Source organism: Ostrinia furnacalis, unplaced genomic scaffold (genome assembly GCF_004193835.3).
Source record: "Ostrinia furnacalis isolate ACB-3 unplaced genomic scaffold, ASM419383v2 OfSCF7013, whole genome shotgun sequence".
In the NCBI taxonomy this organism is placed as follows: domain Eukaryota; kingdom Metazoa; phylum Arthropoda; class Insecta; order Lepidoptera; family Crambidae; genus Ostrinia; species Ostrinia furnacalis.
This window is the reverse complement of record NW_021137252.1, coordinates 82282-97959: the sequence shown is the minus strand read 5'-3', so window position 1 is coordinate 97959 and position 15678 is coordinate 82282. Positions and strand designations below refer to the sequence as shown.

General features: G+C 38.2%; 1 protein-coding gene across 1 annotated transcript in view; it reads left to right on the top strand.

Annotated features, from left to right (window-relative positions):
• The first annotated feature begins 1399 nt into the window (after positions 1–1399).
• Positions 1400–15678, top strand: part of LOC114363157 (methyltransferase-like protein 9) — a 54117-nt gene continuing 39838 nt past the window's right edge. The window contains exon 1 of the mRNA XM_028318799.1: positions 1400–1755. Within this exon, the coding sequence (XP_028174600.1) occupies positions 1444–1755 (312 nt within the window). The 5' untranslated portion in view covers positions 1400–1443. The remainder of the gene's footprint in view (positions 1756–15678) is intronic.

The following is a 15678-nucleotide window of genomic DNA, read 5'->3' as shown; positions in this document are numbered from 1 at the left end:
TGATAGAGTAACACGAACATTTGCATCTCTTTAATAAAACTAATAACGTACCTAATTTAGATCCTAGTATGTATAGCATATTTACATATTACCTAATATTTTTAAGTTAAGTAAAAAAGTAACTTAAATGGTAGCGTAGAAACTACCTACCCGAGTCCATTGTAAGTTATAAGAATGTAAGTAACGTTACCTAAGTATTAGTACCTAAGTATAAGTATAAGTATAGTACTTCATAATAAAAAAAATTGGGCAGGGCAAGAAGGAAAATTCAAAATTTCTTTAATTCATCCGATCGAAGTTACTCTTTTATCACCAACGGTGCATTTTTCGGCTCAAATACCTACTCATGCGCATCGGCTGGACAGTGAACGGTCGGTCACGGCCAAGGCCGAAGCCGCGGGACTTACATTTCGGCTTACATTTCGACTTACAATCATTAAAATTACCTCTCACCGCACAATACACCGGGAAGTAAGTGTGTGAGTGAAGTACAGTAACAATTCTCTCCTAATTCGTATATAAGTCGTGTTCAGTGTCATATAAAGCGATTGATAATTGAGTTCTTTGAAAATTTCGTCGGCCAGTGAAAGCAAAATGTTGAACTCCGTGCTGCGAGAGATCGTCGCTAAAGCATCTGTCGAATCGAAACAACACACGGTTAGTAGCAAGTTTAAACATACTGAGGTTTAGTACCTAAATGGACCTGTAAATTGTAGAATTTATGATATTTCAGTGCATAATTAGGTCAAAAAATATAAACACAATATTTAACCGGTTTAAAAATGTCGAACTCTACGCGCCCTTAGAAACATAGTAGTACTTAGCTCTAAGTTTCAAACGTAAATTTTTGTTACTAACTAGATGTTACAATATCATTTTCATTTATAAATCTCCGTATTATCTCAAGTATTAGTCTGCATGTGCATCCAACTTTCATCGTAAGTTTCAGGTTCATGATAATGTCTATTTACAGAGCTAGTTCCATCATAAAAAAATAAAAATATTTTACGATTGAAAAATGTTCAACGTAAGAACCATTTATAAAGAAAATAATTAAAACCGTTGTTTTATAGTTGTTTTATGTACTTTAGAAATATATTTAAGACAAAAAAATGATATATTTTAAAATAATTTGAAATATTTTAGTGGCTTCGTAAACGTTTCAATGATCAACCAACAGCGCCCTCTTCCAGACAACTGCGAAACTATCTTTGACGTTTGTCAAACCAACCAACAAAACAATGTTTTGGGTTTTTTCAGTTTTTAGCCATAAAATTAAAAAATACTAATCTTTTAATAGTAAACAAAAAAATCCTTTTACCAGTGCCTAAAATAGTGAGCTAGATCGCAGATTTTTAGTATATATCTCTAGCAAAACTGAAATGTAAGCCTTAGTAATTGGTTTTTCCATACTCATAATTAACATTGAAAGATTAGACATAAATGCTTGCTTTCATTAGAATTCTGTATAGTTTCCTTGTAATACTACTTATGCCTTTGCATTCAAGTAACTTTTGTGACAGAACTGACCTGTATTGTTATTATACAAAGGACGCTCAACCATACTGTTCAAGAGGAGAGTTTGATGATGTCACAATAGCTGGGGATGCTTGGAAAGACCCTGTAAAGAAGCATTTTGAACAGAACAAAGCCATGGCTTCAAACGGACTAATTAGGCCTAGAAGTGCACTTGCTCGAGCGTTCATTGAGAAGCAGCAGAATGATAGAACCCTTCAAGAATTTGATAAAAACGAGGTAAGATTTCAATTAAATTGTAACACTCATGACAAGGATAAGTACCTTATCATTTAAAGTAAGTGACTGTTGTAAAGACAGCTTTGTTGCGTTTAGACTTATCAGTATCGCAGTATTGAAACAAATTATATGAATTCCGGAATCCCAACCTAGATTTAGTTTCATTAGTAATCTCAAAGAATAATCTTGTGATGAATAGCAATCTATACCAAACTAACTAGCATAAATTCTTTACTGCTTGCTTTAAATCATTACTCGAGAGTTTGCTAAGGGCAATATTTTATCCCGAGATCTAAATAATATTACATAATCCCAATAAGAATATGTTGTGAATAAAATATCCTGCGCACCTGACTGCTTCCGTCATGGCCAAAATCGATCGGATGGATCATCATCATCACGTTGTAAGCAGTTATTATAGGTTGTGAGTACTCCTATTAGTAATCCTATGTTAAATCAAACGATGTATTTTAAAATTATTTAGTTTTCATAAAATAATCAGTCACTAATTAGAGATGTTAATCGCAACAAACTCAGTAAAAAACTTAGTTTTCAACTGATTGCTGTAGTAAACATTGATTTCTTATAATGACAACATTTTAAGTCTTCTTTGAAAACAAAAAAAAATACTTAGAAGTTCTAATAAAATAAAATAATCTTTTTCTATTAATGCCCACATTTGTAAAAAATATTCATAAAGTATAGTATATGAGCATGTTTTGGAGAAAAATTGCTTGCTACTCTGCTTGAAACCATCATAATTTATAGGTTGTTTAGTTGTTTCAGGATTTTATGTTCCTTTACTTTTACTATCAACTCATTATTATAAATATTTATAAATTAGTTAGGTATTAGTTTTATTGTTAATCATCAATTGCACTCTAGTTAATTACTGCTGAATGCTGATTCTCTAATGAAACTTTGATACTATGTTGATTGAAATCTAGGCTCATGTTACTGAGAGACTTGGCACCTACATTTCTTCACCTTACCACTGCACCCTACCATTATTGTTCTAAGCTCTATGGAGTTTTTTAATGAGATAATGTTTATTTCCATTTGTTTTTACTTTATGTTTTTTTTCTTACCTTCATATTGCTTTTTTCTCTAGGCTAATTCATACCAACCAATTTTTAACTATTAAAAAAATATAACTTTTACCACATTTACACTAGTAGAATTGCGTTGATATAAATTATTACAACTATACATTATGTTAGGTACTAGTTAGTAAATAAATAATAAGTTTCCCGATATATTGCAAACCAATTTCGGCCTAAACGACGCGAACGGTTGCGCCGTTATCCTCCGCGCCATCATTAATATTTCCATACAACATGCGTTAAAAGCCCCTATTGTTTCGTCAAATCAAAGCCGAACGATAACGAGCCGGCGTTTGTTGCTGGGCGTCGTTTGATTGCTGGATTCAATTTTGTTCCCCGGGACAATTCGCCCAATCTACGAGTCACCCAGTCACTCCGGGGTTTTTCTCTAGGCGCACACGCAATCGCCGCTCACGTGTGCTACTGCCTACGTAACGAGGATATATTTGCGTATGAAGAACACGAAATACCTCTGAATTGTGGAGGGAATAAGACATTCAACCCGCTCCCCCACAAACACCCCGCCCCCCCGCGACCCTTTTAACTTTCATCTCTGTCGAGTGCTCGGTCCACATACTTTTGTTCTATTTGATCAATGTTATTAAAATGTCGCGAGCTTGCAGGATTACAAATATCTGACTATCGTATAAGCTACAAATTAAACACTGGTTCCTTGAAGCATCCTGTACCTACCTAAGTATATTATACGGTTCCATACGTAATAAATACAGAACGTATCTTTCATTTTATATGAGGAAAACATAAATAGTAGCTACAGTCCTGCTGCATGTGTGTGATGCATCTAATAGTAGAGCATACTACAAGTCTTCGGTAGGTACCTACCTAGACATCAAATTACTACTATTATTATTAACTAACTAATAATTAGATTATTTCTAATTATTAATTCTTTAAATTAATTCAACTACCATAAATAGACTGTTCCCGAATATCGTTGAATAAACTTTTTCTTGAAGCAATCACGTCCCAGAGGAATGCGCGACTCTTTGGTAAACCGAAACTACGAGGGCAGCCAGGAGGACAGGACTAATTAAATTAAATAATTTTGAAACTTATGACAATAATTTCTGCGTACATCAAATGATCAAAGGAAACTTACTTAACTAACTAGGAAGGAATAATTTCCAAGTCTCACCCACATCCCATCCATATCATATCATATTATTTATTAAACCAGAAATATTCGTGTTTTGTAACTAACTATCCTAAATATAATATTATCTGTTTTGTTTTCGTTTCGTGTTCTCGAAGGCAGCTCCTATATTTATTTTTTATTTTTCTTCCATGAAGTTTTATAAAGTTTACGGGGGAGAATCTATGCAATTAGATGTTTTCTTCGTTTTCTCTTTGTTTTACGAAAATTGATTTAACCACGCAATATCATTAGTAATTTTAACGTTAAGATCAAATTGTTGGTCTACCTAGTCGTAAGTTCGAGTCCTGCACCCCTTGCAGGACTCGAACAGGTCTGTTGTTCAAAATAAATTCAAATTATTTATTTGTAATAAATAGGGTTTACAAAAATTGTTTTTCAATAGTAGGACACCCAGGACTGTTATTTTGCGTAGGTGCCATACTTACCGTTTGATTCTGGTGATTTGGTCTATATGATGGTGTTATAAGTCGATACATTCTGGAATGTAGTATTTAATGGTGCCATAACCGGTATATCTCGCTACGCCTGTACTTTATTAGATGCAAAAATAACCGCTGGACAGTTGCGTTACAAATTGCGTTTGATTGCGGCACATTGTCACTGCGCGCGCGCATCTTCGCATCCACCGTCACACGATCCTCGCGAACGTCCGTAATCACTGCTATCCATTCTGTTAAAACCACCCGAGGATAAATTAGTTAAGTAGACGCTTCCGTTAATCGTCGGTGCGGCCGGCCCGGTCGCTCGCTCTAAATGGATTAATTTATACTTATGAACGGGGACATTTTCGGTGTCACGCGAGGATGGGGTGATTGTGTTGTGATTGCTTGCGCTTCCTATGAAGGCATCCTTTATTAAACGATTCGGCCTCGCCTCGTTCGACTCACTGTTGTCATTAAACGACAGTTTACTCTTCGCCCTGGTCGGAATCTAAAGTTAATGGTGTGTTTTATGATCTTCTTAGCGTATGGTATGGGCGTAACATTTAATTTGATGCTTGTTTATGTTCACGTAATGAATACTTAATTACGCATCTTCTAGCAGTAAAAGTTATGGGCTCAATTTTAATATGGGAACATAAATTTACTAAATAGGTAACTTAGGTGTGAATAGACGTTGCTACAGGTGTTTCTAGTATGCAGTCGCATGGCATATAGCTCGCGTTTGATAGGAGAGGTGATGTCCACGAGAGAGCTGAGCCACCTGAGTCGCGCCGGGCGCATCGCTCACTGCAATCTGTACATTATTTCTCCATTGTTCGCGTAACGAGCCCCCACCCTCCCGGAGCACCTCGTCACTCCTCGCCTCCCAGTTCCCACACCCCGCCTCGAGGCGGTGGGACCTCGCTCGCGCCTTTCTTTTATCATTCCTCTCTTTATTTCCGAATGCAAATAATCCTCCACACGTGTGAGAACCGAAACCATTGTTCTCGCCTCCCACCCCCACCGGGGACCTTGGTGACGCAATCTTTTTCTTCAGCATTTAGGCAAATGTATGTAAGTACTTGTACTTACCTATGTACATACATCACGCGAGTTGCTAACAAAATCCATTATTTATACTTACGAAGATAACACGCTAGAGCTTTTAAGTAGGTACAGGAAGACTACTTTCTGCAAACTCCTCAGAACGTTGAAATTGGAATATGCTCTAGGTGTTGTTAATCTTATGTTACTTTACGAGAGGAAAATAAATCGTTTTCAATTTATATGGTCCCTAACGTCTCTAACGTCGTCATTTTCATCCCACGCTACAAGTAAGGATTCATTTCTCCCTTCTCACGATGTCTTGATTTTAAATTTCGCAATGCATTTTCAGTTAAATTTTGACTGCTCATCAAATAAATAGTACCCCAAAATCCGTATCGTCTTGAAAGTAATTTGGTGACATGATTGCGGTGTAGGCGACAACCGGCCTAGTTGCCGCGAGTGGAGGACAAACAGCTCGTTAGGCCTCCGGCTGGCGGAAGGGTGGAGCGCCGCGATTCCCAAGAAAAACGCTAAGTGGGAAATCAATACGTATTAGGCGCGATATCGGACCGACCGCCCGTCACACCATGATGGATGAACGCGCCCAAACTTTTCCGCGCCAACTCTAATAATGACAATATACAAATTGACGTCCGCGGCCGCTTCCGAAACGCGATAGTGGTGCCACTCACATTATGTAAACAAACAGCAAAAAACGCTTTCAATTTATGTAATAGAAATCTCAATTACGGATATGTTTTTTGTGTCTCATCTATCATGTGGCGTCTGCGGAAGGCTGCTCCCGCGTGAGTCAATCCTCGCGTCGAGTAATGCCGTCGCCTCCGTGACGTCTCACAAGGAGTGCGATATTGGAGTGGATCGACAGGCGGGAGTCACAGCGCCTCTACATATTGAAAGCTATTCGGAATTTGCAAATAAATACATACATGCACGTGAGTACCCGCCACGTCGCGCCACCAGGGCGCATCCCTGCCGCTTTTGAAATTGAAATCGTATTTGCCAATTCTCTGATGCTATAGTTTCTTTCGTGCACTACTTAAACCTTCTACATTATATTTATTATAATTTTTGTGTTATCAAACTTTACGGAGGTCTCCTTGTCACGAAATGTCGATTAAATATACCTAACATCTCGATTGACGGATTTTATGATTCAGTAAACCGATTTGTAAGAGATGTTAAACTATAAGAACTCTGGCAACACTACATGTCACCTGAACTTTCAATAATGTTGTCACTAAGCTCTTTTGCCTCTAATTTGGAAAGCCGTAAAGGTAAATTGGCAATGTTCCTCATTGCCGCGATACTCGCTAGCTAACACACAAAAGCCATTTGCGACGCACCCACTTGGGACTCGCTCTGATAGTGATACAGTGTACATTTGCACCTATCTTTACACGTGTCGTACATCACGACCTGCCCCCGCACGAGCACAACTACCTTATAAGATATTAGATAACATTTCGCCGGTATTTGATTTTAAACTGAACCTCACCACGTCTACAATGTAGGGTTTTATTATAGACATCAAAGCTGGATAAAGATCGGCAAGATTGGATTCATTCTTGTAATGTCGAAGATAGTTGATATCTCTTTCTTAGTTAATAATGAAAACGAAATTGAAACGGTCTGGCATTCTTTGGGATCGTCGTCAAGGACGTCAACGCGTTATCGTTCGAGCTTTCGATTCGGATAATGTGACCTGCATTTGGCGAGACGTTTTAATGTGAACTACTTCCGCGTCGTATAGTCTTACATGAGATTAAACCGGGGGTAGTTGGAAGCAACCATGCTGGGGGGGTGTATTTATGTCACCTCGGGGACGCGAGCTCTCGCCCCTCCCCAATTATACCGCAGTAAAAGTCATAAAAAGACACCCGAAGTTTTTACACGAACCAAGAAGAGGCTCACGCGAAATTAAGAGGGGCGCCGAAATGTGAGATGAGCATGAATTTTTTATAAGCCCAGATGATGGTGCTCCGTTTATGATGTCTTATGGCGGATAATGCCGCGATGCACGCGTTCTTTGTTTGTTCGTCTGAATCATTGATGAGCCCGACTTTATTGCACTCAGCCGCAAGGTATCAAATAATTAATTACCCTCCCTACCTGTAATGGAACCGACTTTTGTGGCCGCTCCGTAATATACGAGCGCGTTCGCGTCCGACGGTATTTCCTCCACGTCATAATTTCCTCAAATGTCTCCTAACTAGACAGATATGTCTGTTTGTTGCGCGATTAACTGGCACTTGCAAAACAACAACCACGCAATTCATCACAATAGGCAACCGGTTAAAATTATGTGGGGTATTATAATAATGTTATAATTTTCGACGAAGTTGAAATACTAATGAGAAAGTCCGCTTGAATAGGTTTCGAAAGAAACTTTGCACGTTAAAAGGTCCTCGCAATATTTTTCAGTTGATTATTTAGTTTTATAGGCACTTTGTTTATTGTGTCTTGTTGTTTTTCACGACTTTCAAACGACATTAATGGAACTTTTATTGGTAAAGAAGGACTCTTAAATATAAACGAATATACAGGTCGATTTATTGCGGAGGAATATTTCAGGCGGCCATTACGACATGCTTATTGAACTATGCTATGGCCAGTGCATGGAATAACTTGAAGATTATGACACTATTTAAAGCAAAAGCATAAAGTTTCAATTGAATACGGTCTGTTATGGACCTCGAGAAGTTACTTGTGATTTTGTTTTAACTTTTTACTTTAAGTTACTTGCATTCGGACAAAGAAACAATAATGGACACACTGTATGAGTTGACTTTTTCAATTTTGTGGAGTTACGTAGGCTATAAACAAAAGTTTTATTTAACGCGATTTATGTCCTCGAAAGCAGGTCGAAAACGACCTGAGACCTGGTTAAGGCAAACAGCGATTTTCGTTTTGTTCACGCTTGTATGAAACAATACATTCTCACGTTTAATTTCTTTCGGGCCTTACAATTGATTCTTTTACGAGTGTGTTTATTGAGCACACTCGAAATACGATAGTGCCATTTGCGATTTTCGCTATAACACAAGGTTCGTAATAACGTAGTAGTAGTTCCAATATTATTTTTGTATGGTTATAAAATGTCGACACTTTTAAACGGTTCATCAATTGTTTTGTAATTGAAATTTTTTAGTTTCATTGTAAGTTAATGAAGTCTGCTGTAAATATGCTTTTATTCGTTTACCTACATTACTTTTCATAAAATAAGTATTCATCAAGGATTAACATTTTATTATGACGAGATGCTCAATTATATAAATGAGATACTCAACCAATCGCACGGTCTAATCTGTGCTGGAATAGAATCGAATTTTCAGCGTCTTTTTGAGATACAGTCAGGCCTTAATGTCCTATTAAAAGTTTTCCTAAGGCGCCATAAAAATCTAGCGCAGAAGGTGGTGTAATGTGTTCGATGCACCCACCGTCTCTAGATAGAGAGCCCGCCTGAACAGAACCGATGTTTAATTCATGCGATGAAAACACTTATATTAACGCGTTCAGTACCTTTGTATCTCTATGCCACGCTTTTACAGCTAAGTATTTTTATGTACATAAAAGTGGATTAAAAATTAAAATGAGTTAGTAATGAAGTAGGGTTTATAGTAGATATATCATGATTATGCTATTTTGAATTGACGTTTCGACTTTGAGTGCCTATATTTCACGTATGTTTCATTTGACACGATCAAATAGAAATTACATTTAACCCTTGTACGATCGTGTATTTTATGATCAATTCCGCGAGATTACCAGTTAATTCGAAGTTAATGTCGTTACGTGTCGCGTTGCTAGAGACGCACGGTAGAGCGGCGGAGAATAATTTCCCGATATCAGGCATCGGAGGCGCATAAAGTCATCTCTCATGCGGACACGTCGTAAAGTTGCGACGGAACGGAGGTGTCACGCAGCCGCGCCCGATTGGGTCCGCCGCGTGCGTGCCTAGCCGGCCTCCGGTCGCAGCTAATATGATTATGACAGCGCTACGTGCCAACCCAGCTCCGGGAATCCTCGCACAAATATTCATTAATCTTTCACGGTCCGACGTCCGCCGCGATGGAGATTTAATCAGATTAAGGATCATCTTTTTTGCGGGAAAAGTCATGCCCTTTTGTTGCTAGTCGGCCGTCGCTCGCACTTTTGTGCTGAATTTATGACGGCCGATGTTTGCTCTGAATGTAAATTCCGAGGGTAATTCGGTTCGGTTTTATGTTTTTTCTTGGGCTGGCTGATTGCGCCGGTAATGGCGGCGAGCACGTGTGCGCCGGCGCCTGGGAGGCTGCGCCGCTCGCCGCGCCGTCTGTTCCGCGCGCTCCGGCCGATGCGCTCTACGATCTCTATTCCGATTACTGCGCCTCGACCAGTTCCAACGCCGCGCTACTATCTACTCAAGTTACAAAACCAAAACTCAATCAAACATTTCGTTAACACACGAGTCGTTCGAGTATCGACACGAATTGATTGGTGTTAAGAAGTTTGTATAATAAATGTTCAATTCATAAATAAACCGTCGAAGAACGTCTAAAAAATGTTAACACTTAAATGGGCACGCGGCGAGCAGTCCGTTTGATTCGTAGATAGGGCGCGGGAGGCCGAATAAAAAGTAGAATTAAGCGCGGCGAAACGCGCGTAAAATTATTTTACCATTGTATGCAAATCGACGCCGCCGTGATTATTTTATTTCCTAAGAGGCTCGGGATATAAATCCCGATTAAAAATAAACCAATCCGCAGACTTATCTTAGTTGACATTTAGAAGCGGTGACGACGATTGCGTTTGCCATAATAAAGTCCTTAGAAATCCAGGTGAGTTTAGAGAAAATCGTAAACACCTCAACCCGGTCAGACAAACAAGAAATGTATGAATGAGTAAATAAATACACCGAAAGTTGACAACTGCGAGCTTGGAGGACGTTTACAGACGACAAAAAGCCGTACGTGCTTGCCGAATGTGGAAATAAAATACCTGTGCTGTTTTTGATGAATTCCGTAATGACAGCCTCATGTCAGCTATATTCCCCCAGATGATAATAATGCTCAGTTGATTTGAAATCTACTAAAACTCGTAAAATATACAAAACGTTATTACATTATCAAGTCGGTAGGGGACGATACCCTAGCAACCTGTGAGAGAGATATGAAAAAGCCTGTTTTCACTATCTTGTCATACATACTCGTGGAAACCCATGCTTCTTTAACTTCTTAGATTATCTGGAAATGCAAGTAGAAGGTACTAAAATAAATTGTGTACCTACACCCTTATTGAGATCCCGACCTATCTCACTCACATAATTAAAGCAGGTGGACATCTTGAATCTCATCTGTCCAGGATGGAGGGCAAAGCAAATGTGCGAAAAAAAATTTTTGAAGTGTCAAACAATGAATGAGCTTATGACTATCATAACATTCTCGACACCCGCCCGGGACCCGCCATCTTGGATATAAACGCATAACTCATTTATTAAAAGGAAACGCGTCGGCCGCGCGACTCTAATGAAAGTTGGCGCAGCAAAAACGCAGTGGCGGCCGGAATGTGTCGCCGCGCGCTCCGAAACGCGTACAGGCTATAAAAATACTTCGGCCCGACGCGCCTCTCCCCCACGCCATTTCTTTTTCAATCAATTCAATCAACGGACGCCGTCCGATTGGCTTTTGACGGACGAATTTTGAGGATACCCAAATAATTTATGGCCGGGCCGAGGTGAAAACGGCGTTTTGCCTCCAAAATTTCGATGCGACACCTTTTTGTTGATCCTTCTTGTGAGTCAGGTTCACGATACATAATTCCCTAATTAAGAAACTGCAGGTCTTGATTATTATCATATTAATTACGCCTAAAATATTTGCAGTCTCAACATAGGATTCTTCCAAAAAATTATCTCTTTCCATCATGATAATGAGGTAAATAGCTCAAACAGTCTAGATTAAAGAGTCACAAACCCAGAGCTCGAACGCTCCTTTGTAAGCCTTGAAGCATTTCAACAATACTATTGTTGTAACATAAAAGATAGTATTATCAAAGCACTAGAAACATTTAATAGCATGATTACTATATAGTTTTTCATTACATTTCCTTGTCTATTGGAATTGGTTTTTCAATTCTCCATCCCAAAAACTAAGTAGGTACTTATTAGATTATCGTATTCTTTAACATTAAAGTTTTATTTAAAAACACCTAAAACTTCAAGATTTATGTGATCTTTCTGATTGGCAATCCATTGCTGACAGAAGATCTTACAATACCGAAATTGAAAGGCTTTAGTGCTTATTTATTGCTTTGTATATTTTCATTCATTGGTTATATTTATTTCTTTATAAGATAAAATGTAGAGCAAGATATAGAGAAGGAAAGCCACATAGAGTTTCCAAATCTCTAACCAAGAGTATTCTAATTCCTAACTTATTTCGTTTGTATTTAACATTATATTTGAGACAAAATTGTAAAGATAATTTCAATGAAAATATCAAAAAGTTAATCAAACAATACCGACGAGACATTTCCCAAGGCGATTGTCTAGGAATCCTCAAAATAAGATAAAAACAGAAATAACTTGAATTTTTGAATTCATTAAAAAGAGTTGAGATTCCGAAGCAAAGGCCCGGCTCTCGGCCCGGACAATGGCAGCGATGGGCGGACGTCCACGTGCCGTGAACCCGTTTAATTGCTATTCGACGGTGAATACTCACAATGTCGATGTTTCCAGGGCTGCACTTGCTTATCGATATCGATATTCTACCTGTAACAAAACTTTTTATCCACTACCACTATTGGCAAGATTGCTTGATTTTCTTATGTTTATGATAAACTTATGCGTTGTTTGAACTTTGAGGCCAACGAAAACCATGCACTTTTTCCAGTATTTGACCACCACTAAAAGTATTAGTAACCAACTAAAAGTTTTTAACATACATAAACATAAATTATGACATACCACAGAATACTAACCGAAGTAACTTTTAGGGAAATACATCTTCTTATTTTGCATAAAACATTGACCCATTTACTGTTTTCATTTTACCGTTTCGTCTAACTGGACGTTCTTGAAGATTTGTTTATTTCATCTTACTTAGTAATTTTATTACATTTTCCTCACTATGTTATTCGTTATTATCTTTAAAATGTTATTGCATCTTGCGATATTACACATCATACCAAATCATCCATCAACACCTGGAGGAACGTTAAAAGCCCAAATTTTACAACGCTAACCCTTCGAACCTTCGCGAATGAGATCACAACAGAAGTGACCCATAGTTAACCTGGAGTTAATTTAACCGCCCGCCGCTTGGGTGGTAAGCAGCCGAGGTACTGTCTGGGACGTAACGGCCGGTTTACGATCAAATCGGCCCAGTTGGTGCTTAATGTAAAACCAGTTTAAATACACTCGTAAATCTTTCGAACGCGTGCCCACGCTTTAGATGACGTTTTGTCTCATATACCACATTTGCATTCTTTCAGTGCAGCTGGCTGGAATTCTTGCCGCTGCGGTGCACGATTCAATTGTTTTTATCAAAACTCAAACGAGATTCGTGTTATTTCAAAAAAGTTTTTACGCCAATGTCGATAAAAAATATTTTCAATTAAATTGTACAAAGAAAATAGTTTATCCAGACAAAAACGCAAAAGACGCAAGCAATTCCGTGAATGTCATTGAAATGTAAAAATCCGTAAACATTAACATTTCAAGGAGAGGCCAGCTCCATAAAACAATAGATTCAATCCTGAATGTTAATTTTATTGCCCAACAAACTGTTCGAACGAAATGATCTTTGATTAAAATTGTAGGCGGTGCATTCCCATGGCGCGGCGACGCGGAAATAATAGTGCAAATGAATGTGAATGGCGTTATGGCCGGGATCACGTCGAGCCATAAATCGCATCCCCCGATAGAACAATTAAAAGACGAGTTTAAAACAATTACGCAACAGTGGCCCTCGGGCGGCTCGTGATGCCATAGAGCAAGCAGCGGCCGACGCCGGTGCTCAGTGTGAATTCGCCATTAATGGCAACAAAAAGGAATGTTTGATTTACATTTCATAGAAAAAAAGCAGCTATTCACTTCTTTCAAGTATTTAAACTAAAGGCTCCATCAAATGCATCAACATTACAAGAGATACTCTATCTACACATTTAATTTTATGCAAAGTATGCTTCTTAAATTACCAAATAAATCAATGCCCTTCACTTCAGCATTTTTCCTCATCATGTAATCCAGGATTATAATACCTAAGGAAGAGTACTTCCTTTAGACGGTGAAGGATACTTATAAGGATTTTATACCTCAATACTCTTTACGAGGTTATGTAGGCTCCTTCGTTTGGCCAATCTATTCCATTCATTAATATTCTTTGACCTAAAGTTGTACAAACGCACATACAACTGTTAATTTCTATAGATAGTTAATGCATATCTGATAGAATGCTTTATTGTTTAGTAGCTTTGCGGAGTGTTAATCGAAATCAATTGTTTTGCAGCAATAAGTCATGTGTTAGATATTAATTGAGGGTATTATTACAAGCACGCTCGTATATCTCTGCCCGTGGCGGCTAATAAACTTTATGTGCCCAGTGTCGCACGAGACACACTCGAATCAAATTAACCACGAAAAGCCACAGGCGAAATGAATCTCTATCAACAATGTAATCTTTCCACTATATCACAACGTAAGCCTTATGTTATGTTCTACATATGTTCAGAAGGAATCATAAAATTGTCAGCCACGTTATTATTGTAACTTTAACAAAAAAATAAATGAACATAATTTTTACGAAAACAATATGGATATTATTTCATTGTTAAAGTATTCACAATTACATTTAGCAGATTTCAAGTTCCCATCTCGAAAATAATCCTCTTATACGTAAACACATAATATCTCCGCAGACATTTATATGTAAATAACTTGTACATAAAGTTCACACTCGTACTGATCCTTTTATTGATATGCGCCAGTATACTTAGGCTCGAATGATGCCGATAGTATTTCAACGCGTCTAGAAACTTCTATGCAAGTTTTTAGCAGATATTTGGTCTAATCCAAGCTAAATTCGATATAGGGCTTATAAAAAGATTTTCTGATTCCAAAATATATCGCATTACAGTCAATACGTTTGTAAGCACTGGATGAATTACTTTCAAAAAGGCAAATAAATAACGAAATAAAAATATGTTTATTTATAAGTAAAGTAAAAAAGATGTATTGAATGACTAGATTACAAATTGCACAAGAAACCTTATTCTTACCTTTAAAAGTCTATGGCCTGTCTGTATTTATTTTACAGCTTTTTAAAGTTGTTATTATAGTTAAAAGGCAGCAAATGGCAAGGAATTAATGTAAACTCTGCTTTAATTATTATCATTGGTACTCTACTTAATCGTATCAACTGTAAACTGAAGTGTAAAAAAGAAAACTATCATAATTCAAATATTTGTTATGTAACTCACAAACAGGATATTTTTAGTGCACATAAACTACCTAGAGGTATAGTAGATCAGCTATTCAGCTTATGCTTACCGTATCGTGAGCACTTCATTCGTCTGTACAAATAGCCCGCTCGTCTGCTGCAGAGTCCAGCCGATCTGCATCCCGGCTGATCCCATTTTAATGGAGCGCCCGGCAAACAAGCTCGGGAGCTTACCGGCAAATCTCACGGGAGCCACCCCAGCCCATGCGCCACTTAGCTCGGAACTATCTTTTATAGTTACCGCCAAGCCTTCTCCGTACGTGGCACTATACGCTGCGCTAACTCCCTTGGCGATTTGAATTACTGTATCTAAAAAGACACATGTAACTAAAATACTTTTTGTATGCTTAATTTATTGCGAATACTAAAGATGAAATAAACAAGTAATGTCACGACAAATTGCACGGCCCTACTTATCGAATGCGACCTATTCACAAGCGAAGAAAAGCGAATACAAAACGAAGCTGTACGCGCTGTCCGATGTCCACCATTTATTTCACACATTTAAATGGGAATTAATCTGGCATTATGCGGCGAGCCATTTCAATGTTAATATTTCGCTGCGTATTGACAATATGCTCACACCAAGAGGTTTGATTCATTAGCTCGAGGCGAACGACCGGCGGATAAAGGACCTGCATCCCTCCATTCGTTCCATGGATGCACCTCCGCTGACC